Consider the following 26447-nt stretch of genomic DNA (forward strand, 5'->3'; position numbering starts at 1 on the left):
ATTTTTGGCATATCGAATACACCACGAGTAGCTTGCCAGGCTCTGCCTTGCGGGCAGGATACTCTCCGTAGCTTGCCGGCTCTCCGAGAGGGACGGAGGAATCGAGCCCGGGTGGGCCACGTGCAAGGCAAATGCCCTACCCGCTGTGCTATCGCTCAATTATTATAATTGAATAAAATTAAAGGAAGTGCTGGCCGGGGACAAGACTTTGTGGCCATGCCATCTTGGGCTGGGGATGTGGACAGGTGGTCCAAGCTGCAGAAAGCTGACGACGTGCATGTGTGAAGTCGATCTAGAACCCCACAAAGCCTGGGCTGAGTTGGGGGCTCAGGGATTTGGGGCCTTTCCAGCTCCTGCTGGTCACGGACAGCTGCCTTGGCTTAGGAATGGCTCCTTGGCGGCACAGATGTGTTTCCCGGGTGCAGCAAGGGCTCTGTGGCGAAGGGAAGGGCCGTGGGGGTGCAGAAGCTTCTGCAGGGCGCAACTCCCCGTGATGCCTCAGTGCTCCCGAGCTCTGGAAGCGCCTTGGGGGGTGTCTGGCACAAACAGCCCCTGGCAGGGGCAGCTCAGAGGCCCGGGACCAGGAGCACCGCCCACCCCCACAGGGGAGGGGGGGCAGCGCGGCTGACGGGAACAGCATTCCCGGGGAGCAGCCCTTAGCGCGTCACCCCCCCAACCCGGCCCCGCGCCGGGGCGCGCGCACGCGCCTTTAACTTCCGATTTCTCCGCCCTTAGAAACTCCCGCATCGCGGGGCGCGGGCCACAGCCAATGGGAGGGGAGCCGCGCGGGGCGCGGGCCAATGGGCGGCGGCGACAGTGCGCGGTCCGGTTGCCAGGGGGCGGGCTCGGCGGGCGGCCAGGCTTGCCAGCCCAGCAGCGGAGTTTGCAGGACGAGGAGGAGCGGAGAGGATGGAGACTTCGAGGTCACTGATGGGCTCCCGCGGCGAAAGGTGCGCGGGGAGCTGCCGGTCTCACGTGGAGGGGCCGGGGGGAGACGGGGCCCTGCACGCGGGACTCGGAGGGGACAGGCACTGGGTTTGGGGCACGAGGAGAGACGGAGTTGGTGGCGGGGGCAAGTCCCTCCTCCTGCTGAGGACCCGCTTGTAGCTCTGAGTGCTGGGGGGCGGCTGTGCAGCCCTCACGCGGACGGGGGCTCCTGTCCCTTCGGGAGACGGGCTTGGGGGCTTTCCTTGCGAGACCTCTTTACCCTCTGGGGACGCTGCTCCCCAGCCAAGGTAGTGCCACCACTAGGGTCCGTGAAGCCTTCCCGGGGCCGTGAGGGCTGGAGGCTGGGGGCTGCTGAGGGCTGCTCTAAGGATCTGGCTGGGTTCTGGACCTGGTCAGGGGCTGCAAATGCTGTTTCCCCACTTTCCTATTTGCTTCTAGTAGTTCTACTGCTCAGGACCGTCTCGTACAGTGTGTGGTCCCCCAGTTTCTGATCCTTCGCAATGACCCTCCAGCTCTCTTCTTCCCGCTTTGCCAGAGCAGCTGAGAAATAGAGGCATCCGAGCCGGTTTTCTTGTCAATGAAGACTTAGTTGGGGGCCGGTGAGAAAGCATTGCTTTAAAATGTTACCATTGTCTGAGGATTCCTCCTGGGTTCAGTTGTGAGCGAGCCTTGAGCACAGAGCCGCGAGTAACCCCCTCCCGCACAGCCCCGTAGGGCCCAGCTTCTGATCCCCACCCGGATCCCCGCAATTAAGCTGGTCTCTCTCGATTGCAGTGTACATTGGGATGGTTCAAGTGAAGGGAACACGTCTGTTTCTCACTTGGCCCCCAATTAAGATTTAAACTGGGAAATCTCAAGTTAGGGTTTCACAGCTGCTGGAAATAAACACTTAGCAATTAAGATTCATGGGCTACAAGAGATAGGAGGTGGGGCTGGAGCGATAGCACAGCGGCGAGGGCGTTTGCCTGGCACGCGGCCAACTCGGGTTCGATTTCCAGCATCCCAGAGGGTCCCCCAAGCACCACCAGGAGTAATTCCTGAGTGCAGAGCCAGGAGGAACCCCTTGCATCGTGGGGTGTGACCCAAAAAGCAAAAACATAAGTAAATAAATAACTGATCTGGCGCTGCCTTCCCCTGGGCTGACCAGGTTCTATCTCCAGCACCCCATGCGGTTTCTGCAGCCCGCCAGGAGTCATCCCTGAGTGCAGCAGAGCCAGGAATAAGTCCTAGAGCTTCCCTGGGTGCCCCTGCCGCCATGAAGAATTGAAGAATTGTATCACTGTTATCCCGTTGATCATCGATTTTTCTTGAGTGGGCACCAGTAACGTCTTCATTCTTCCTAGCTCTGAGATTTTAGCAGCCTCTCTATACTCGTCCTTCCCAGTGGTGCCCATTGGAGGCTCTTTCAGGGTCAGGGGAATGAGACCCATAATTGTTACTGGTTTTGGCATATGAATACACCAGGGGAAGCTTGCCAGGCCCACCCCCCAGGGGGAAAAAAAAAAAACCCACCACTAGGATTCACTCGGATATTTAGTGTCTGAATTTTTTTTTTCTTTTGAGTCACACCTGGAGATGCACAGGTTTTTTTTCCTGGTTCATGTACTCAGGAATTACTCCTGGCAGTGCTCGGGGGACTTTATGGGATCCTGGGAATTGAACCCGGGTCTGCTGCATGCAAGGCAAACGCCCTACCCACTGTGCTATCGCTCCAGGCCCTAGTGTCTGAATTTCAAACCATTTCAAAACACTGCCCTGCAGCACCAGATGTGGCCCTGGGGACCCTCAGCACTGTCACAGGACCTCTTTGTCCTTGTGGGCCCTGCGCTGGCCGGGGAGGGAAGTGTGGCTGGGAGCCGGAGGGCAGGAAGCTCCCCTTAAATTGATACAAACAAAAATACTGTTTCCGAAGAGTCGGGGTAGAGAACACATCCGCTTGCAACAAGTTTGGCTTCCTGGAGAGTTGTGCGCTGGGAAATCGCTTCACTGGCTTCCCGGTTCCTGGCCGCACGTGGAGAGAAAAGTCCCCTGTGTTTACAGGCGGAAGCTGGTTGGGGAGATAGTTACTTCCAGCGTCTTTGTTGGGTATCTGAAGTGAATGAAGTTGAGGCAGCAGATTTTTGGATTTTTAGTGTGCGGGCGGGGACAGCAGGCAGTCCTCAGGGCTTTCCCGGGGCTCGGCACTCGCACTCGGGAGCATCACTCCTGGCTATGCTCCAGGGACCGTATGGGGTGGCAGGGATCAGACCCGTCAGCTCTGTGAAAGGGCAGTGCCCTTCCTACCGCACTATCTCTCCAGCTTCCCCTCCTCCCCACACATACTTTTAACTTTTGAAATGCAAATGTTAGAAGCAGGAGGTATGTGATCATTATGTAATATGTTCGGCTTTTTATTTGTTTTGTTTTGCTTTTTGGGTCACACCCAGTGATGCTCAGGGGTTACTCCTGGCTCTGCACTCAGGAATGACCCCTGGCGGGGCTCAGGGGACCCTATGGGATGCTGGGAATCGAACCCGGGTCGGCCGTGTGCAAGAGAACCACCCTACCGGCTGTGCTCTCGCTCCAGCCCCAGGGCTTTTTATTTGAATATAAAGAAATAATGAAACTTGTGGACTTCTAGGGAGGTTGGGCAAGAGAGAGTGGGCTTGGTCAGTTCCTGTGGTTTTCTCCCTGGGCAGTGTGTGAAACTCTTCAATTTGAGGGTAAAGTCACACTCTTGATTTGCCCCACGGTTTATTTGTGGCAGCTTGAATTTATTGCATGTTCATAATTCTATGATTGGTAGGCCGGTGCAGAGATGTTCATCGACTCATTAATGTTGGTGCCGTTAATTACATTTCTGCTTACTTGAAAATAGCTATTATCTTTCAGGTAGGTAAGTAGGATTTTTTTTTTTTTAATCGCAGAGATTTAATGAGTGCTTCCTGCGTGCCCGGTGCTGTTGATGCAGCACTTATTAACTTGCTTCTGTCTTCCGAGCCACCCGGGCTGAGTTGACTATTAGCCTCTGGTTCTGTGTGAGGTTGGGGCATTTGCCAAGGTTCTAGCGCGAAGGCGTTAGGCCTGGGAATCTGGGTCTTGGACACGCACCTGAAACGGTTCCTCCTGGAGTTAATTGACTTTCCCTTTCCCTCACCCTTTTTACAGGGTCATTAGCATTATCCCTTATTGTAAGGGAAAGAAAACAGAAATTTCTTGCTTGGGCTGGAGCTGGTAGGGCGTTTGCCTTGCACGCAGCTGACCCGGGTTCGATTCCCAGCATCCCGTATGGGGCCCCGAGCTACTGCCAGGAGTAATTCCTGAACACAGAGCCAGGAGTAACCCCTGAGCATCTCCGGGTGTGACCCAAAAAGCAAAAACTGAGTAAAATTTTAAAAAGGGGCTGGAGTGATAGCATGACTGCCGACCCGGGTATGATTCCTCCGTTTCTCTTGGAGAGCCCGGCAAGCTACCGAGAGGATCCCGCCCGCATGGCAGAGCCTGGGCAAGCTCCCCGTGGCATATTGGATATGCCAAAAACAGTAACAAGTCTCACAATGGAGACGTCACTGGTGCCCGCTCGAGCAAATTGATGAACAACGGGACAACAGTGCTACAGTGCAGTGCTATTAGTGTTGTTTATATTATTATTTGATTTTGGGGACCTGGTGGTGCTCCAGGCTTATGACTGGCTCTGTGCTTGGGGATCACTCCTGGCGGTTTAGGGACCGTATCGGGTGCCAGGGATCCAACCTGGGGCGATCACGTGCAAGGCACACACTCTGCCCCGTACTTGCCTCGAAGTCTGGTACTTGTGCATCTCAGCGGGAGCTGAGGCACCTTCCCAGTTCCCTTCTTTCACTGTTCTCTTGGCTTCGTGGGTTCTTTTCAGGAATTATGTATGCACAGTTATAAATGCTTATCATATGCACATCAGTAATGAAGCAACGCAGGGCAGCACCCAACCCGCTGTACTGTCACTTCTGCTCAGAATGTGCAGGTTTTTGGGTTTTGTTTTGTTTTTGCTTTTTGGGTCACACCCGACAATGCACAGGGGTTACTCCTGGCTCTGCACTCAGGAATTACTCCTGGCGGTGCTCGGGGACCATATGGGATGCTGGAATCCAGGTTGGCTGCGTGCAAGGCAAACGCCTACCTGCTATGCTATCGCTCCAGCCCCAGAATGTGCAGGTTTTTATGTGGAAGAAGTTTACTGCTAATTTGGCTAAATGCCACAGGGCAGGTTTGCTTGACTGCATGTCAGGGGAAGATTCGGTTCTGTAAGAAGCTGCTGGACGGTTTTCCAGGTGGCTAGACCACTGGGCTTTTTCCTCCAGCAAAGGGGGACTAGTTGCTGTCCGTCCACGGCCTCGTCCAGATTTTGTCTGTCCGACTTCTGGCTTTCAGCTGTTCTAAGGGACATGTGACAGTTGTAATTTGCAGCCCCTCAGGCCAGCGATTCTGAGTTTTTTTTCTTTCTTTCTTTTTTTGCTTTTTGGTCACACCTGGTGATGCACAGGGGTTACTCCTGGCTCTGCACTCAGGAATCACTCCTGGCAGTACTCGGGGACCCTATGGGATGCTGGGAATCGAATCGGGTGGGCCGCGTGCAAGGCACACGCCCTCCCCGCTGTGCTGTCGCTCCGGCCCCAGTCTCTTTTCGAATGTGCATGTGTCATCCGGATCTTCTTTGCTGAGAACTTGGTTCACATCTTTTGCTGGCACTGATTTCTCATGGTTGAGTTTTCAGGGTTTCTGGGATCCCTTTAGGGCGACTCCAGGATCAAGTGCTCCCGCTGACGTTCACACATTCGACTTTCTTTCCCCGCCCCCCCCCCCATGTCCTGTAGTGATTTCCTAGTTGGCGAAGTCGCCTTATGCCGGCTCCTGCGAGCCTCTGAGGCTAAATGTCACGCAGGTGGTGACCTTCGGGGAATGTCTCCAGGCAGGAGACTTACCCGCATTGTGCCACGTGGGATTTAGCTGGTTTCATTTGTTATTAAGAGGGTTTATCTCCTTCCTTCCTTCCTTCCTTCCTTCCTTCCTTCCTTCCTTCCTTCCTTCCTTCTTCCCTCCCTCCCTCCCTTCTTCCCTCTTCTCTCCCATCCTCCCTTTCCACCTCCCTCCTTCCCACCCTCTCTTCCTTCCTTCCTTCTTCTGCTGAGCCACATCTCCAGTTGACTTGCTGAAGATAGCAGAAATGCTAGAGATAAAACTTGACTCAGGGGGGCTGGAGCGATAGCACAGCGGGAAGGGTGTTTGCCTTGCACTCGGCCAACCTGGGTTCGATTCCCAGCATCCCATAGGGTCCCCTGAGCACCGCCAGGAGTAATTCCTGAGTGCAGAGCCAGGAGTAACCCCTGTCTGTTGCTGGGGTTGTCATCCTATTTTGCTGGGCGTGACCCAAAAAGCAAAAAACACTTAGAGCTTCTGACTTCAGATACTGAGCTCTTATTCCCATGTCATCCTTCAAAGAGCAGTGACTTCGGAGCTGGAGGGCTATCTCAGCCTGGAGCGCATGTTTTATATGCAGGAACAGTAAAACCAGTCTTTCCTCTGCTAATCCGCAGCTTTGGGATTCGTTGTGAAAATTTTTGTTATACTTCACGTTAGCGACAGCACAGCGAATAGGGTGTTTGCCTTGCATGTGACTGACCCAGGTTTGATTTTCTGCCCTTCTCGGAGAGCCCGGCAAGCTACCGAGAGTATCCCGCCCACACTGCAGAGCCTGGCAAGCTCCCCGTGGCGTATTCGATATGCCAAAAACAGTCACAACAAGTCTCACAATGGAGACATTACTGGTGCCTGCTCGAGGAAATCGATGAACAACGGGATGACAGGGATACAGTTCACATTATAAAACTTTAGCCTCTATTTTCTCAAGCTTTGGATGGGTGATGGGGGGGTGACAGACCATGTGGGGTGCTGGGCTCTAACCCGGGTCTGCCTCATGCCAAGTGGCCTCACTGCCCCTGAAACTGCCCCTTAAGCAGTAACTCTGGGTTTTCCCCTCCCCCACCAGTGCCTGGCGGCCTCCCTGCTGCCTTCTGGTCTGGCTTCCCCACGTGCCTCGACACAGGGGTCCTGCCGGGAGCAGGTGTTGCAGGGGGCGCGACCCACCCTCTGCAGGGCTCGGCGGTGCCTGTGACTGTACACAGGCTCCATCTCTCAACATCCTGGGCCACACACTTCAGGGGGTTGTTGATTTGGGTGTTTGGTGCCCGGAATAGCACCCAAGCCCTCCTCCGCGCAGTGTGAGTCTCCCCAGCCCGGCCAGCCCCCGTATTTTGCTATTTTTAGCCCGATTGTCGTCCTGGTAAATTAGTAAGAGTTCTCTGTAAGTGCCTTTTCGAAAAGTGTATTTATTTTTTGCCTTGGTGATTTATTTATTTATTTATTTATTTTGCTGTTTCTTTTCTTTCTTTTTTTTTTTTTTTGCTTTTTTGGGTCACACCCGGTGATGCACAGGGGTCACCCCTGGCTCATGCACTCAGGAATTACTCCTGGCGGTGCTCGGGGGACCATATGGGATGCTGGGATTCGAACCCGGGTCGGCCGCATGCAAGGCGAACGCCCTACCCGCTGTGCTATCACTCCAGCCCCTGCTGTTTCTTTCTTTAATTTTATTTTTTTATTGAATCACCATGTGGAAAGTTACAAAAGTTTCAGGTTTAAATCTCAGTTGTACAATGCTCAAACACCCATCCCTTCACCAGTGCACATATTCCACCACCAAGAATCACGGTATACCTCCCCCCTTCCCCCCACCTCCCCAGCCCCCCACCCTGCATGTGTAACTGGTAAATTTCAATTTACTTTGAAAAGTGTATTTATTTTGAGCTGGAAGTGATGGTACCTTGGCTAAGTCGCTTGATTTGCCTGCGGCCATCTGAGTCCTACCCCTGGCATGCCCTGGGGTCCCCCTGACCGCCAGGAGTAACTCCTGAGTGCAGGGCTAGGAGTGGCCCCTGAGCCTTGCCTAGTGTGGCCTAAGCATGAAGAAATTTTTAAAGTTTTAGTTTTGGGGTTTTGGGCTACACCTGGCTGTGCTGAGTTACTCCTGCCGGGACTGACCCCAGGCCACCCCGCCCCCTCCCCCCAGCAAAGTATCCGCTACACCTCTGGCCTGTGAATCCTTTCAGTGTTAAATAAGAAACTCTTGGAGGTCGGTCTTGAAAACAAAATTATTAGCCTGCTTGTTAATACATTTTGAAGAGCAAAAGCTTTATTTTCATTTTGTTAAAATGTATGGCACAGCGGGTAGGGCGTTTGCCTTGCATGCGGCCGACCTAGGTTCGATTCCTCCGCCCCTCTCGGAGAGCCCAGCAAGCTACCAAGAGTATCCCGCCTGCATGGCAGAGCCAGGCAAGCTCCCCGTGGCGTATTGGATATACCAAAAACAGGAACAACAAGTCTCACAATGGAGAAGTCACTGGTGCCCGCTCCAGCAAATCAATGGCAATGGGACAACAGTGCTACAGTACTATAATTTGTTGGGCTGGAGAGATCGTATAGCAGGTAAGACATTTGCCCTGCACACAGCTGGCTTGAGTTTGCTTCTCAGCACCCCATGTTGGGGTCCCCCAGTCCCCACCAGGAGTGATCTCTGAGAGCAGAGCCAGGAGTAAGCCCTGAGAACCACCTGGGGGTGGCCTCAAAAACAAACAAAACACCCAAGCAACAGAACCCCAAAACAAACTATCTGCCTGCCTACCTACCTACCTACCTACAGTTCACAGTAAAACTCACAACAAAACCTGTGCTTTTTCTCCCCAAGAGTGGCAATGAAATACTGTAACCTTAAAGGACTGAATCAGCGTATAATAATTCGACTTTGTCTCTTTGTAGCTATTCTCTTAAATTTGGGGGGAACCGGGGTGGTGCCGGAAAGTGGACCTAGAGCTGCTCGCAGGAAGGTGAATGCTTGACCATTGAGCCACACTCCTGGCCCCCAGATAACTAATTTTGTAAATTAAAAAAAAATTAATTTTCTTGGCAGTGCTGGGATTGAACCTGGGACCTCACACATACCAAAGCAAATGCAAAAGTCCCCCCTCCTCCTCCCCCTTCTTCTCCCCTTCCTCCCTCTGCTCTCTCCCTCTCCCCTCCCTCCTCTGCTCCCCTCTGTCCAGGCCCTTTTGTTTCTTTACTGTACTTCCTGAAACAGAGACAAAGTCTCATTTGTCGGTGTGTGCTCTGTGGATTCAATCCCTGGCCCAGATTGGCCCTGGCTTTTTTGGGGGGTGGTGGGGTGGGGTGGACAGTGGCCCAGGACTAAAATCCGAAGAAGTAGTATCTTATGAGAAGTATCCTTTGTGGTGAAATGGAGCAGCCGAGTGAGTGTTAATAAAGGAAGGGTCCGTGTCTGGCAGCCGCAGGGGCATTGCGTGGTCTTCCTCTGTGCAAGCCTTCCCCGGCGTGGGCGTGGGGAGTGGCCTGCTCCCGGGTGGCGTGGCCAGCCCCCCAGCCCACCCCAGCGCAGAGCCCTGGCCACGTGGCTACAGTGGGTTTTGTGTTACTGGCTGCTAGGATAGTGGGTCTGAGGGCGGGGGAGGGCATCAGGCCAAGGGAATATTGGACCAGAACATGGGAAGTATAGGAGGGTCACAGAGGGGGGCCGGTGGTGGAGGTCTTATTAATGCTCCCCACTTTCGGCTGTGTGAGTGCCGGGGACCGAGCTAGGAGCACACACGTGTGAGGAGTGCCCTCTGCCTTTGACCCATCCCCAGCCGGATCTTTTATTTTATTTTTTTTTGCTATTTTTTGGGTCACACCCGGCGATGCACAGGGGTTCCTCCTGGTTCCGCACTCAGGAATGACTCCTGGCGGTGCTCAGGGACCCTATGGGGACGCTGGGAATCGAACCCGGGTCGGCTGCTTGCAAGGCAAACGCCCTCCCCTCTGTGCTATCGCTCCAGCGCCACCCCCAACCCCCCAGCTGGATTTTTTTTTTTTTTGCTTTTTTTTTTTTTGGGTCACACCTGGCGATGCACAGGGGTTATTCCTGGCTCTGCACTCAGGAACTACCCCTGGCCGTGCTCAGGGGACCATATGGGATGCTGGGATTTGAACCTGGGTCGGCCGCGTGCAAGGCAAACGCCCTACCCGCTGTGCTATCTCTCCAGCCCCCCCCAGCTGGATTTTAAACAGAGTTCTTGGTTTTTGTTTTTTTTAGGCCACACTCAGTGATGCTCAGGGCTTACTCCTGGCTCTGTGCTCAGTCAGGGATCACTCGTGGCGGTGCGTGGGGGGTCCATATCCGCTCTATTATTCAGCCCTGAAAAAACTTTGGGCCCCAGAAAGGAGACTTTTGCTCTTTCTTTTTGTTTTTTAATTTCAGGCTTTAGGTCACACCTAGTGATGCTCAGGGGTTACTCCCAGCTCAGTGCTTAGTCCCTGTGGTGCTCAGGGGACCACGTGTTGCCTGAGACTGGATCCATGTGCCAGGCATGTGCCCCAACACTGAAGCTCTCTCCCTGCCCCCCCCCCCCGCAACATTTTCAGTTTTGCTGAAGTCCAGCGTATCTGCCAGGTGGCTCGTGCTTTTCATGTTCTAAGAATCTGTCGCTGTGCCTCCTGTCAGAAGGATTCACGTACTCTAAGAATTTTCGAGTTTTAGCCATTGACTTGAGGTCATTGATCCGTTTTGAGTCCGTTTCTGTGCTTGATGTGAGAGCGAGGTCCAGTTCTGCCATTTGGCATGTGGACAACTAGTTGTCCAGCGTCCCTTGTCAAAGAGACTGTTCTCTCTTCACCGAAGGACCTTGGAACCCTGTCAGAAATGCCGTGGCCAGGGCCAGCGGGGTCGTCCAGGAAGAAAGGCGCTTGCCTGGCGGGTGGCCCCTTGGGGCCTGGCCCTGGTTTGATCGCCAGCACTGCATGCACGGCCAGGGCCACTCCTGAGTATAGAGTCCGGCAGAGACCCTGTGCACCGCGGGGTACCCCCCACAGCCTCCCGCCGCCAATAAGGTGGCCATAAATTTGACTATTTTTTTTTTAACTGGAGTTAATCATTTTTCTTCCTCTTTGTTCTTATCTTGCCCTCTTCTGCCCTATTCTTTTTGTTTTGTTTTGTTTTGCTTTTTGGGTCCCACCCAGCGATGCACAGGGGTCACTCCTGGCTCTGCACTCAGGAATTACCCCTGGCGAGGCCCGGGGGACCCTATGGGATGCTGGGAATCGAACCTGGGTCAGCCGCGTGCAAGGCAAACGCCCTCCCAGAAGTGCTATCGCTCCAGCCCCTCTTCTGCCCTGTTCTGTAAGTACTCTAGTTTGTCCTGGCTGAAACTTTCTGGGAAAGGAAACAATGTTACAGGCTTCCCCTTTTGTTTAATGACGCTGACAGTTAATAAATGGGTGTCCATGAAATTCATTTTCTTCGATGTTTCAGTTCTGCTGAATGACCAGATCAGATGTTACTATCTTTTCAGTATTTATGTTTTCAAAATATCCAGCGATTTTATTTTTTTCCCTTGCTCACCAGCTTTAATGGAAGGTGGAGGAGCTGGGCGTGGGGTGGGAGATGGTTGGGGACAAGGAGGCGCTGGCCCCACTGGACCCTGAGAGGCGGGTTGTGAATCTTACAAGTATCTTGATAGGGGGCTGGAGTGATAGTCCGGCGGGGAGGGCGTTTGCCTTGCACACAGCTGACCCGGGTTCGATGCCCTGCATCCCATAAGGTTCTCCAAGCACCGCCAGGAGTAATTCCTGAGTGCAGAGCCAGGAGTAACCCCTGTGCATCGCCGGGTGTGACCCAAACAAAGTATTTTGATAGTCGAGGGTTCCTACGGGCAGTGTCCGAGGTGTTACAATAGACGTCCTTGGAGCAGGCTTTTGATTTGGTGTTTTAGGTCACATCTGGTGGTACTTGGGGCTTGCTCCTGGCTCTGTGCTCAGGGATCACTCCTGGAGGTGCTCCGGGGGCCTTGTGGGGTGCCGGGGATTGAACCCGGCCACTGGCAAGGCAAATGCCCACCCTGCTGCATATCCCACCAGCCCAGAGTTTTCCCCCTCTGATGATATTTTTTTTTTTTTTTATAGATTCCGGGGATCGAACCCGGGTCTCACACAGGCCAGGCCTCTACATGACCTGGCCTTTAGCAGAGTTTCACCCAATATTAGTTAGACTTAGAGTAAGGGAGAACGTGCCGGGAGACAGGAACGTGTTTGGGCCTCCAGACCCCAGGCTGCCTGGGTGGGCCCTGTCCGAGACGTCCACTGAGCCTGGCCAGGAACTGCGGGGAGCTCCTGAGCACTGTGGCGACAGCACTGCAGTCCTGACTCGTGCTTCTCCAAGAGGCACATTTAGGGCCAGATAGGACGTTGATGAAGAGAAAAACAGCCGGGAAAATGGTCCTTTCGTCTCCTTGACTTCGTAGGACTCGTTTCTGCCTCACGTTGATCTACTGAGCAAGTTTTTTTTTTTTTTTTTTTTTGCTTTTTGGGTCACACCTGGCAATGCACAGGGGTTCCTCCTGGCTCTGCACTCAGGAATTACTCCTGGCGGTGCTCGGGGGACCCTATGGGATGCTGGGGATCGAACCCGGGTGGGCCGCGTGCAAGGCAAACGCCCTCCCCACTGTGCTGTCGCTCCAGCCCCCTACTGAGCAAGTTTGCATAGGCTGGGCAGCAGAGGCGAGAGGCGGCTGGTAGGGAAACGCAGGTTTGGTGAGCGCACATTCCAGCTCAGGGCTGAGAGGCCCAGTTCAAGACAAGCATATCGAATAGATTGGTTCTGCGCATTTGTAATTTAAAACAAAACAAGAGCCCAGGGAAAGTGCAGCTTTTGATGTGAGAGGCGCCCGAACGTGGCAGTTACACAGCCCTGAGCGCTCGGCTGCTTGGGTCAGGGTGCTTTGATTATACCTTGTTCGGTTACCTCGCCCACCTGCCCAGGCTTGATGAAAGGAAATAAGTGGTGTCAAGACAGCGCGTTGAGACACACCCGGCTTCTCCACGATGAAAGGGCTTAAGTGCTGGAGGGCCCGAGAGAGAGTACTGGGTGGTGGGTGCTGGCCGGGTCCCGATCCCCAGGACCACATACAGTCCCCTCAAACCCTTGAGCACAAAGCCAGGAGTGGCCCCAACACCTCCCCACCTCCCTTCAAATCCCCCCAAAAGAGAAGTACTTGAAGTACTTGAGAGTGTTAATTATGTGTTAAAACTTTCCGTGTGTGTGTGTGTGTGTGTGTGTGTGTGTGTGTGTGTGTGTATTGGGGAACCATATCCAGGGTGTGTGTGTGTGTGTGTGTGTTGGGGAACCATATCCGGCGATGCTCAAGGGTTATCCTGGCTCTGCACTCAGGAATTACCCCTGGCGGGGGACCGTATGGGATGCCAGGGATCAAACCCAGGTCGACCCCACGCAAAGCAAACGCCTTAGCCACGGTACTGTCGCTCCAGCCCAAGTTTCAGACTATTGAGGTTTCAGGGTTTTGGTCGGGCCAGGGCACCAGCACGGTCTATTTTCTGTGCCAGAGTATTTTCCAGCCTCCCGATGAGGACAGAACGAGTGTAGGAAAAGCAGACACAGTGAAGTAGCCGTGGGAAAGACTAATCCCTGACCGTACAAGGTGTCTTAGCCAAGTTTACTCTTACTCTGCGGTGTTGCAGTATCGTACAGTAACAGCATCGCTACAGGAAAGAGTAAATTGGTGAAATTCAGGCTGTTTTCATAATGGTTTTAGCCCTCTTATGTAGAATTTTTTAGATATAGACTAATGTCATAAAATACCAATTATGTCCTAGCATTCTATTTCATAAAGCGAGTAAGAGTAGGTGGGTGGTCAGTAGTCTGCATTCAGCCAGCATCTCCCATCCCTAATGGGCCCTCCTAGCACTTTACTTGGTGGTCCCTTCGCTGTCTGCGCTGCCTTTTCCCCCAGCACGCAAGGCCGGCTCCTATGCTGTGGAGTAATCCTCCTAAGTAGACTACACACCGAACATGATGGCCACTTAATACCTCTGCTGCAAACCACAACACCCAGAAGGAGAGAGAGAGCAAAAGGGAATGCCCTGCCACAGAGGCAGGGTAGGGGTGGTGGGAGGATGGGGTGGGGGTGGTGGGGAGGGATGCTGGGACCATTGGTGGTGGAGAATGGGCACTGGTGGAGGGATGGGCACTTGACCACTGTATAACTGATATGCAAGCATGAAAGTTTGTAAGTCTGTAACTGTACCTCACGGTGATTCACTAATAAAAAAATTTTTTAAAATAGGTGGGTGGGGCTAGAGCAATAGCACATGGGTAGGGTGTTTGCTTTGCACATGACTGGCCCGGGCTCAATTTCCAGCATCCCATATGGTCCCCGGAGCACCGCCAGGAGTCATTCCTGAGTGCAGAGCCAGCAGTAAGCCCTGTGCATCGCCGGGTGTGATCCAAAAAGAAAAAAAAAAAAAAAAAGGTGGGTGTTCAGCCAGTACAGACCATTCCAGTAAATCCTCACACAGTCCCTTCGATGACACTGTTGTGAGATAAAACAATTGTTACAAATTAACTTTTATTGATACATATTTCTTTATAATTCCATTTGTCTTTGTGCTGTAACAAGTAATACAAAGTTAATCATTCGTGCCTGCAAGGGGGCAGGCCGGGGTGGCCGGTGGAACCCCGGACATTGGTGGAGGCAGGTCAGACTGGGGGTGGGGGTGGGGTTGAAACATTTAATGCCTGGAACAACTATGTTATGGGCACCTTAGCAAATTATGGCATTAAAATAAAAAATAGGTGAGTGTGGGTCAGACGCAGCTGACCCCGGTTTGGTCCCTGGCATCACAGTTGTTCCCCTCTGCGGCCAGGAGTGATCCCTGAGCACAGAGCCAGGAGTCACTGCTGAGCACTGTTGGGTGTGGCTGCAAATTCATGTATTCATTCATATATATAGTAGATTTGTATGTAGCATATGACATACATAGATATCTATATGTAACCGCAATTTTAGAGCCAGAAAGGAAAGTGGAGCACCTTTAGGGCCACAAAGTCAAGGACGGAAGTAGGTTTTATTTATTTATTTTTTTTTAATTTTTTAATTTTTCATTAGTGAATCACCGTGATGTACAGTTACAAACTTACGAACTCTCGTGTTTGCAGTTCAGTCATACAGGGATCGTTTACCCATCCCTCCACCAGCGCCCACTCTCCTCCGCCAGTGGTCCCAGTATCCCTCCCCCCACCCCCACCCCATCCCCCACCACCCACCCCGAACTGAGGCAGGGCATTCCCTTTTGTTCTCTCTCCTTTTGGGTGCTGTAGTTTGCAAGAGAGGGATTGAGTGGCCATCGTGTTCGGTCTGTAGTCTACTTTCAACTCGCATCTTCCAACCCCAGTGGGTCCTGGTTTAGTTTCTTAAAGAAGTGGATCATTTAGATGCCTAAGCGATAGTCCAGTGGGCAGGGCATTTGCTGCCCCAGGTCCAGTCTCTGGCATCCCAGAAGATCCTCCCAAGCGGGCTGGAGCGATAGCACAGCGGGGAGGGCGTTTGCCTTGCACGCGGCTGACCAGGGTTCCATTCCCAGCATCCCATAGGGTCCCCCGAGCACCGCCAGGAGTAATTCCTGAGTGCAGAGCCAGGAGTAACCCCTGTGCATCACCGGGTGTGACCCAAAAAGCAAAAAATAAATAAATAAATAAAAGATCCTCCCAAGCCTGCCAGGTGTGACCCTGAGTGGGGAGCCAGGAGTAAGCCCAGAGCATCTCTGGGAGTGGCCCCAAAACAAAACCAAAGAAAGACAGAAAAGTAGATCATTTAAAAAATTTTGTGCAGGGGCTGGAGCGATAGCACAGCGGGTAGGGCGTTTGCCTTGCACGCGGCCGACCCGGGTTCGATTCCCAGCATCCCATATGGTCCCCTGAGCACCGCCAGGAGTCATTCCTGAGTGCAGAGCCAGGAGTAACCCCTGTGCATCGCCAGGTGTGACCCAAAAGGCAAAAAAAAAAAAAAAAAAATTTGTGCAGAGCCAGGAGTAACCCCTGTGCATGGCCGGGTGTAACCCAAAAAGCAAAAAATAAATAAATAAAATAAAAAAATTTTGTGGCTCCAAAACAACAAAGACAAAAAGATCATTAAAACTCTTTTTAAAATTAAATCACCGTGAGATCAGCAGTTATAGAGTTGTTCGTAATTGAGTTCCAGCCACACCCTGGTGAGAACTGTCCCTTCCCCAGAGTCAACTCCCTCCCCCAGTGTCCCCGTTTCTCTCCTGCCCCTCTCCGCCTCTATGGCAGACACCTCTTTTTTTTTTTTTTGCTTTTCGGGTCACACCCAGCGATGCTCAGGGGTTGCTCCTGGCTCTGCACTCAGGAATTACTCCTGGCGGTACTCGGGGGATCCTGGGATGCTGGGGATCGAACCCAGGTTGGCTGCATGCAAGGCAAACACCCTCCCCGCTCTGCTGTTGCTCTGGCCCCGACACTTTTCTTTTTTTCCCTTTTGGGTTTGTGGTTTGCGATACCGTTACTGACGGGCATCGTGCCTGTCCCTTCACCTCCTTTCAGCTCTCAGCCCCTGTCCCGAGGGACCGCTCCCTGGTCCTGTCACTGTCATCATGGCCCTTCTCTGTCCTAACCGCCCCGCCCCGTTGCCCAAGCTTCCTACTAAAGACCCGTCCTGCCAGCCTTGTTTCTAGTGTCTCTTGAGTGTGATTCTCCTACTCTGTTTCTTTATATCTTACCAATGAGTGCGATTACTCAACGTCTGTCCCGCTCCCTCTGACTCATGTCACTCAGCATGACGTTTTCATGTCCATCCATGTATCAGAAAATTTCATGACTTGATTTTTTTCCCCTTTCTGATGGCTGTATAGTATTCCCTCGTGTAGATGTGCCGTAGCTTCTTCATTCATTTGACTGTTCTTGCGCACTTGGGTTGTTTCCAGATTTTGGCTCTAGTGACTAGTTCTGCAGTGAACATAGGACTGTGGTTGTCTTTTCTGCCTTGTGTTATTTGGGCCCTTCAGGTATATTCCAGGAGTGGAATTGCTGGGTTGTATAGAAGCTTAATTCCTGTTTTTTTGAGGAATACCCACATAGTTTTCAAAAAACAAAAAACGTTGGATTAGTCGGTGTTCCCACCAGCAGTAAATGAAGGTCCAGTAGGGATTCCGGAATGCAGAGCCAGGAGTAAGCCCTGAGCACTGCCGGGTGTGGCAACAAAACACAAACCAACCACCAATACAGGGCCTTGTATTTAAATTATTTTTCTTGACTGTAAGCCTCTAATAAAAATTTATAATTCATGGGGCTAGAGCAATAGCACAGTGGGTAGGGAGTTTGTCTTGCATGTGGCCGACCCGAGTTTGATTCCCAGCATCCTATATGGTCCCCTGAGCACCGCTAGGGTTGATTCCTGAGTACAGAGACAGGAGTAATCCCTGCATATTGCCAGGTGTGACCCAAAAAGAAAAAAAATTATAATTCAAAGAATTAGGAGCTAATTTCTGCCCTCTTTGATAGTATAAGCATTCCAGAACTGTAGAGTCGCAAAATATCAAGTTGGGAAGTTGTAAAAAATAGAAAAAGCCACAGAAAGTTAATAAAAGATGAAAGGGTTTGGTTTCTTGGCGGAAGGTGGTAATTTGATGCCGCGTGTGTGGTTATCTTTTTCTCATCAGACAAACCTGTCTTTCCGTATTAAATCTTATCTGTTCATCTGCACTTAGAATTTCCCTGATGCCTGCATAATGTTTTAGTTATTTTTAATTCTAAAAATCAAAAAAATATTTTGTGGGGCTGGAGCGATAGTACAGTAGGTAAGGGTGTTTGCCTTAAACTTGGTGTGGCCCTCAAATAAAAATAAAAATACATATTTTTTTTGATTTGGGATCACTCCAGCAGGGCTGGAGGCTACTCCTGGCTCCGCACTTGGGGATAAGCATGTGGGGACCCGAAATTAAACCCAGCCCCTCGAGCCCTCCCACCTGTCCCTGGCATAATGGCTAATTAGCAGACTTGAAGAGTAAGTTAAGTGACTCGTCTAGATCTTAATAAAATTAGTGGGCTGTGATAACACCATGTGCACAGTCCAAGTTTGCCAGAACTTGCTCCAAAAAGGAAGCATCTTGAAGGTGAAATTTTGCCTTTGAGAGGAAATGAGTCAAGGTCAGGGGCCATTGCTGCTGTTAAACCTTATGCACAACTTTTCACCTCTGTGTCTTCACCGTGAAAGTATGACAGACAGTAGTACCCAATTCCTAGGGTGGTTTAGAAGAAGAGAGAAAATAATGTCTGAAAATACATATAGCTCTTGTGTCCAGAACGGGATCAGTCAGTGCATGGTTCCAAAGAAAGGGATCGGGACTAGAGCGATAGTACATCTCGGGGAGGGCGTTTGCCTTGCACGTGGCCGACCCGGGTTCGATTCCCAGCATCCCATAGGGTCCCCCGAGCACCGCCAGGAGTAACCCCTGAGCATCGCCGGGTGTGACCCAAAAAGCTAAAAAGAAAAAAAGAAAAGAAAAGAGAAAAGACGTGTGTTTGTTTCTGTTTGGGGCTGCATGTAGTGGTACTCGGAGCTCAGTCCTGGCAGTACTCAGGGGGCCATACCTGGTGGGGTCACTCTCAGGCCGACCACTGCAAGCCCAGCACCTTGGCGGTGTCCCGTCTCTTCAGCCCCCGTGTTTGTCTATCCTCTGAGTTTGCAGTCTCCTGAGATTCTTCTTGGAACACAGACAAGAGACATCTCTGGAAGACAGGCATTGGGGGCTGTCAGATACTTAATGAACTGAGCGCATTTCTATCACGCGGGCGGTCCCAGTTCAACTCCAGCACCGGATAGCCCCCGAGCACTGCCAGAAGGGCCCCCACGGCCCAAACCAGAAGGGACTCCTGAGCACCTCCTGGGGTGGCCCCCAAGCAAAAAGTCCCCCCCCATCCCCACCCCTGAAACAGATAGAAGACCTGGTTCTCGGAGGTTGCTCAGAGAGCGAGAGCACTGCTTTTGGAGTTCTGGGTTTGATCTCCGGCACCACATGGTTCCCCCCAGGTGCCACTGGGGGTGACCTCAAGGCAGTGCCCGGTGTGGACCAGAAAACCCACTACACGAGCCACCGCCAAGACTGCCTCAGTGTGAACAGCTCCAGGAACTGAGGCGGTGCAGAGGCAGAAAGAACGGGCTCGAGGGGACAGACACGGGGAGGGGGAGGGGCGGGTGTGAGGCTTTTCGGTGACTCGCTGCCTCTGTGTCCTACAGTGACTTTGAAGACGAGTCTCTGAGGCTGCGGCAGCTGAAGCTAGACAACCAGGTAAGCCGGACCTCTCCTTTGGATGTCCTCCTTGGTCCGTCTTTGTTTGGGGGGGCCAGGGGTGACTCCTGGTGGGGCTCCGGGGACCGGACGGGGACCCAGGTCAGCTGCGTGCAAGGCTCTGGCCCCGCCGTGCTTCTTTTGAAATCCGTCCACTCTGCTGCACGCTGCCCGTGACGATCACCGTCTTCCCTCGCGCTCCGGTGGGGCCAGGGGAAGGAGCAGCGTCTGGGGTTAATATGCTGAACGGAGCCCTGGGGCCTGAAATGATCAAAGGGCGTCGGGACCGTCAGCGATGCAGCCACTGAGGATTCCTGGCGCCTTTCCGAAGAATGCGGAGAATGTGTCCACATCGCGTTTCTGCTGTTAGTCATTTGGCGCTGCTGCTTTACTCTTTGTTTCTTTCCCTTTTGGGTCACACCCGGCGATGCACAGGGGTCACTCCTGGCTCTGCACTCAGGAATGACTCCTGGCGGTGCTCGGGGGACCCTATGGGATGCTGGGAATCGAACCCGGGTCGGCCGCGAGCAAGGCAGACGCCCTCCCCACTGAACAAGGCTGCGTCTTGATCCTGACACACAGACCTGAACTCTGCCGTTTTGTTCACGAGCCTCTCTGGCCGGCCGAGAGCCTTCCTGCACTGTCCTGCTCCCCGTTTCCAGCCACCGCCTGCGGTCACTGCGTGGTTGTTCCTTCGTGGCCTCGCCAGCCCCCGGGAACAGAAGCAAGTCTGTCTGTGACCACCGTTACAGCAGAAGTTTCTCGCTTAGAGTCCCGGGCACATGACCTTCATGAAATACTTGGGGTTTGTGGTGGAGGTTGTTTTGGACCACGCCTGGGGATGTGGGTTACCCCTGGCTCTGCACTCGGGAATTACTCCTGGCAGGCAGGGGCACCATATGGGATGCCGAGAATTGAACCCGGATCAGCCACATGCGTTCAGACACCGTCCCCGCTGTGCTGTCGCTCCAGCCCGTATTAGATATTTGAGTGGAGGAAGAGTGTTAGGAGTTAGTAACCCGGTGGATGGTGTGATCGCCATCTGTGACCGTGCCTTCCCCGTGTTGCTCTCTCATTTGCTTTTTCCTGTGAGTGCTTTAACCCCGGGAGTCCCATACCTTTGCCTACCCAGGAAACACCGTTCACGAAGTTTCTTGGTGACTGAACATGACATGACAGTTTTGTCGTCGTCTTCTTTTTTTTTTTAATTCCTTTATTTATTTATTTATTTATTTATTTATTTATTTATTTTGCTTTTTGGGTCAAATCTGGTGATGCTCAGGGGTTCCTCCTGGCTCTGCACTCAGGAATGACTCCTGGCGGTGCTCCGGGGACCACATGGGATGCTGGGAATCGAACCCAGGTCAGCTGAGTGCAAGGCAAACGCCCTCCCCGCTGTGCTATCGCTCCAGCCCCTTGTCTTGCTTCTTGCTGTTGCTCGGGGATTAGTGAAGGGACCTCTAGCCCGACAGGTGACTTGAATGATTCCACAGGAGAGGGGGTTGGGGCTGAGTCCCACAGACCCGTGGGCCTGGACCCAAGGGAGTGTCCAGGCCCAGGAACTGTGCGGGTGCCCCTGGCCACGTGCTGCCGGGTGCCTGGGGTGCAGGAGACAGTCATCACTTTCGGCTGCCCCTCAGGCCACCAGCACTGGCACCCAGGCCCCCCCTGGCCCCGGGAAGGGCCCTCCAGGGTCAGTGCTGTAGCCCTGCTGCCTTACGGGTCAGGCGGGGTCTGCAGAGGGGAGAGTCGCTTCCTCTCTGCCTTGCTCCGCCCTTTACCAGGCGAGTGTCCCCTTCCAGGGACAGAAGAGGAAAGGCCACCAGTCACGTCAGGGTGCCGAGGTTTTGGGTGGCTTGTCAAACAGTGGTCCTCACCCGGGGCCAGCCAGACAGGTGCCTGGAAAGGGGTTTGAGGATGCGGGCCCTGGGGGCACAGGCCGCGCCCTGTGGCTCTCTGCGACCACGTGGTGCCAAGGCTCAGGCTTGGGTCCGAGCACCATGTGGCCTGACCCTGGGCTCTGAAGGTTTGGGGTGTTTTTTTTTTTTTTTCTCTTTTAGGCCACACTGCATGGGGGCTACTCTCGGCTCAGTGCTCAGGACTGCTCCTAGCCTTTGCTCCTAGCCTTTGACCTTTGGCACTGCAGAAATGCCCCGAGTACCATCTTGTGTGGCCCGAAATGCTAAAAGGAAAACAGACAACACTGGGCCCGGAGTGGGAGCACAGCGGGGAGGGTGCCAGCTTTGCTTGGCATGGGGCCAGGTTGGGTTTGAGCCGAGGCATCCGTCCCAAGGCACCGCCAGGAGTGAGTCCTCAGTGCAGAGCCAAGAGTCACCCCGGGCACCGCTGGGCATGGCCACGACAAAACAAAAATGGGAGAGGGGGGGAAAACCAACCCACAAAAGTCTTGGGGCTGGGACTGTAGCTCAGCTCAGTGATAAAGGAAATCAATATATAAATAAATGATAGCAGTATATTTGGGGAGAGCTTTGATTTTTCTTTCTTTTTGCTTTTTGGGTCACACCCTTCGATGCTCGGGGCTGACTCCTGTCTCTGCACTCAGGAATCACTCCTGGCGGGTGCTCAGGGGACCCTATGGGATGTCAGGGATCGAACCCGAGGCAAACGCCCTCCCGGCTGTACTACTACTCTGGCCCCTTAGGGAGAAATTGTAAAGGACCGAAGTGAAGTGCGTACAGGGTTCAACCCCCAGCAACACGTGGTCCCCGGAGCACTGAGCCAGGAGTGGTCCCCAAAACACACGAAAGCCACTTGGGGCTAGCTCAGGGCTAGAGTGTGAGCTCTGCGCATGTGCGGTCCGGGGTTCACCCCGCAGGACTGCCCCTCCCCCCCCCAAATTCTCGGGACCAGGGCCGATCTTTGCAGGCGAAGAGGTGAGGATCCTGGGAGGCCCCTGAAGTCCTGCCCTGTGCAGAGAAAATGTTGCCCAGAGGCACGTTGAGGCAGGGGGTGGCCCGGCGCAGGGCTGCCTCCCTGCGGGACACGGCTTGCTCCGGCAGCGGTGGGCCTCCTCAGGGGGGCAGGCTGGGGGCCTCTGTCACCCCTCTAAGGCCGGCTCAGGTGTCCCCGAGTTCAGTTCCTAGGGAGTCCGCGGTGGGCACGTCACCGTGGCCGAGGGTCTCCGGTTCACCGTCTCTGTGTGATTAGCCCAGCGGCTGTCAGTGTCTTAGGATGGGCTCGGACCAGCAGGTAGCCAGGGCTGGGCCGGAGCGACAGCACAGCGGGGAGGGCTTCGGTCCCCAGCGTCCCATAGGGTCCCCCTAGCACTGCCAGGGGTGATTTCTGAGTGCAGAGCCAGGAGGAACCCCTGTGCATCACTGCATCGCTGGGTGTGACCCAAAAAGCAAAAAAACAAACAGCCCCAATATCAAGGGCTGAAGCTAAATTGGAGAATTAGTTTCTACTAAACGGTACCCCTGAATCCACTGGCCGGCACGTGTCACAAGGAAGGGCTGGAGGGAAACCTCGCTCCAGAAAGGGACTGAACGAGTGTGTGTGTGTGTGTCTGTCTGTCCATCCATCCGTCTGTCTGTGTCTCCCTGTGTGTGTCTCTGTTGTGTATCAGTGTCTGTGTGTCTGTCTGTGTCTGTGTGCATCTCATCAAATACCCCGTTTGTCCTGATTGATTCTTTTTTTTTTTATGCTTTTTGGGTTACACCCGGCGACGCACAGGGGTTACTCCTGGCTCTGCACTCAGGAATTACTCCTGGCGGTGCTCAGGGGACCATATGGGATGCTGGGAATCGAACCCGGGTCGGCCGCGTGCAAGGCAAACGCCCTCCCTGCTATACTATCACTCCAGCCCCAGTCCTGATTGATTCTTACCGTACTTTTATACCTATATAAATCAGAAAGCGGCCTGCTAAGTTTGAAATCACAGGAAGTGGAGTCCGTAAGATGATCTTCGGGTAAGTATCATTAATGTATGCTGGCCTGACTAGTTCACCTCTAGGGAAGGCCTTGAGCCGCCAACGGAATGCGATACCTACCTGGCCAGGACACTGCATGGACACTGGACACTTCCAGGAAATCTCGCCCCTTGGTTTTCTGTTGCCTGATATCCCTAGAGACCGTTTCCCTTCCCATTCACTTATTTTTTTCCATCACCCAGGTAACGGTATTGTTTAGATTTTTTCCTGTATCCTTTTTTTCCCTTACAGTAAAATCTTAGAATTTAATGTATAAAATTCTTAAATTTTTAAGGATCTGGGTTTGCCTTTCGTGGTAAAGCATAAACCTGTTTGTGTATGGTCCTGGGTTCGATCCCAGGCCCCAAGCACCACCAGTTTTTTGTGGTTCATGGAATGATACTACAAATTACTAAATTTTCAGATACTTTTAAACCAGGCTATTTTTTGTCCTATGTAGGTTTTGGGGGCGTCGTGGGGGTTGAACCCAGATCCTAATGTATTTAAGGTCTGTATTTGACTTCATCCCCACTCTGACACGTGTGGTATTCTGTGTCGGGGTTCTCTGATTCAGCAAATTTCTTACATGTTGAAAATTGGCCGGAGAGATAGCACAGAGGATAGGGCATTTGTCTTGCACACAGCCAACCTGGGTTTGATCCCCGGCATCCCATTTGGTCCCCCAAGCACCACCAGCAGTAATTCCTGAGTGCAGAGCCAGGAGTAATCCCTGGGCATTGCTGGGTATGGCCCAAAAACCGCAACCAAAGAAGAAAAAAGAAAATATATTACTTTTTTGGGGCTGGAGTGATAGCACAGCAGGGAGGGCATTTGCCTTGCACACGGCCAACACAGGTTTGATTCCCAGCATCCCATAGGGTCCCCCGAGCACCGCCAGGAGTAATTCCTGAGTGCAGAGCCAGGAGTAACCCCTGTGCATTGCCGGGTGTGACCCAAAAAGAAAAAAAAAATTTTTTTTAATTACTGTTTTTTTTCCATCTTATTGTTGTTTCCACTTTTTGATCATTTCATATTATGCTGCCCTGCCCTGGACATTTATGCACAAGTGTTTTGGATCTGTTTGAACCTCAGGTGGGTAAAACGCCTAAATGCAGGCCTGCAAGTATAGGCCTGCTCACCTGGGGTAGTGGAGTTGCTGGGCCGTATGGTAGCTCTAGGAACCACCAGACTGGCCTTGGAGATCCTGAGCACCTCTAGGGTGGACCTCACAGTCCCCAGCACTGCAGGGCCCACGGGTGCCACGTCCTGGTACCCTGCAGTGAACGAGGGCCCTGTTGCCTAAGCTTTGCTGGGAACCCTTGGGAGGCTCCCCCATTGCCATAAACACATTTTTTTTTGGTTTTGGGGTCACACTCGGCGATTCTCAGTACTCACTCCTGGCAGTGCTCCGGGGACCATATGGGATGCTGGGAATCACCCGGGTTGGCCACCTGCAAGGCAAATGCCCTACCCGCTGTGCAATCACTCCAGGACCCATAAGTACACTTTTTAAAAGCCATTGTTTCCTCTAAGGTATCGGCTTCTGTTTGTACTAGTTTGACCAGAGTACTCAGATTTTCAAGGCTTGTAGGCACCTTAGCCGACCCCAGAATGTCAGGATTTTTGGGCTTCCCCGGGATTCGCGCCAAGCTTGTTTATGCCATCTGGTGGACAACGGTGGAAGTGCAGCAGCATCCCGGATTCGGTCTGCCCCTCTGTCTGTGTTCACCCTTCCGGGACACAAGATCATGTATGGACCTGGTATTTCAGAAGGTCTGGTTGAAAGCTTTATCTTCCTGTGACACTCTCGGGCAGACTCCTGGACCTGGGCAGCCTTCCCGACCTGGCCGTTGCTCCTTGGAGCTTTCTAGTCCGTTCTAGAAGACCATCCTATATCCAGCCCTTGTCTCTTGGAAGGTCAGATTGTAGCCTGTTCCTTGGCCAACACCCCCCCGCCCCCACCGTTGTTTCCCGAATCATTTTGCCACCATCATTCATTCCTTTGCCCCCCGAAACTGGTAATAGACTCCTCCGGGGTCTAGAGAAGACGGATTCTTCAAGCTCTTGTTCAGTTTCCCAGGGAGTTGGGAAGTGCGAACCTTTCAGTTAAGTGACTCAAGGTCCTGGAGGTGCCTGTTTTCACTGATTCGGGCCATCAGGGGACCCCCCCGCGGGGAGTCATCCCCCAGACTCCCTGGCTGACTTGGAGAGGGGCCTGTCCCTGCTGCCTGGTGTCAGATATTCGTAGCTGCTCCAGGGGGACACATCGTAAATGAGAGAGGAGTTGCCATGGTCCCTCTGAAACTCAGCAGCTCTTTCCTCCCTGACTCCAGTCGTGTGTGCTGGGAGCAGGTGGAATCTACAGCAGATGACGGCCTGGAGGGTGGCACAGCGGGGACAGTGTTGGCCAACCCGGGTTCCATTCCCGGTATCCCATAGGGTCCCCTGAGCACTGCCAGGAGTAATTCCTGAGTGCAGAGCCAGGAGGAACCCCTGTCTATCGCTGGGTGTGACCCAAAAAGAAAAAAAAAGCAAACCAACTTGTATTTTTTTTTAATTTAATTTAATTTTATTAAATCACCGTGTGGAAGATTACAATGCTTTCGGGCTTAGGTCTCAGTTATACAATGCTGAAACAACCATCCCTTCACCAGTGCCCATATACCACCACCAAAAAAAAAAAAACAAAAAACCCATACAGTACACCTCCCATCCCGCCCCCCCACCCCCTACCTTGTAACTGATAAGTTTCATTTTACATTCTGTTTACTTCGGTTACATTCAATATTTCAACACAAACCTCACTATTGTTGTTAGGAGTACCCCACTAGATTCAGACCTACTGTGAAGACAAATAAGGTTTTGAATTTCTGTACTTTAACAAGAAGTCCAGGGAGATTTCTTCCAGATATTAGATAACTGCAGGCTTGAAAACCCAATCTGTGGTCGTCTTAATATGGCAGCCACCGCGCCCCTCATCCCCGGAGAGAAAGAGGCGAGAGAGAGAGAGAAATACCTTTCCCCTCCCGGGCGGGCACGGGGCCGAGGCTTAGTTCTCAGGCTGGAGACATTCTGCGAGGAGTTGCTCACACCGAAAGAGGTTTTGCTGGGTCTGGATTCACGCTTGTACAGCTGCGGAGAGGCCGCACATGCGTGCGGCCCCCAGGATCACATCTCGGCGGTCCAAACCAACTTGTAAAACACCATCAAAGTTAACCTCCTAACCCTGGTGGTTCCCAGAGGTGGGGGGAGTGAAAATGGAGGGCTGGTTTTTTGTTTTGTTTGTTTCATTTTGGGGCTATCCCCAGTGGCATTCCTGCCTCTGTGCTCAGGATGACTCTTTTTTTTCTTTTT

At 52.8% G+C, this 26447-nt stretch overlaps 1 protein-coding gene across 1 annotated transcript in view; it reads left to right on the forward strand.

Annotated features, from left to right (window-relative positions):
- The first annotated feature begins 850 nt into the window (after positions 1 to 850).
- Positions 851 to 26447, forward strand: part of TULP3 (TUB like protein 3) — a 44928-nt gene continuing 19331 nt past the window's right edge. The window contains exons 1-2 of the mRNA XM_055141831.1: positions 851 to 950; positions 19113 to 19164. Of these exons, the coding sequence (XP_054997806.1) occupies positions 910 to 950; positions 19113 to 19164 (93 nt within the window). The 5' untranslated portion in view covers positions 851 to 909. The remainder of the gene's footprint in view (positions 951 to 19112; positions 19165 to 26447) is intronic.

The sequence above is a fragment of the Sorex araneus genome, chromosome 6 (assembly GCF_027595985.1).
Source record: "Sorex araneus isolate mSorAra2 chromosome 6, mSorAra2.pri, whole genome shotgun sequence".
Lineage (NCBI taxonomy): Eukaryota > Metazoa > Chordata > Mammalia > Eulipotyphla > Soricidae > Sorex > Sorex araneus.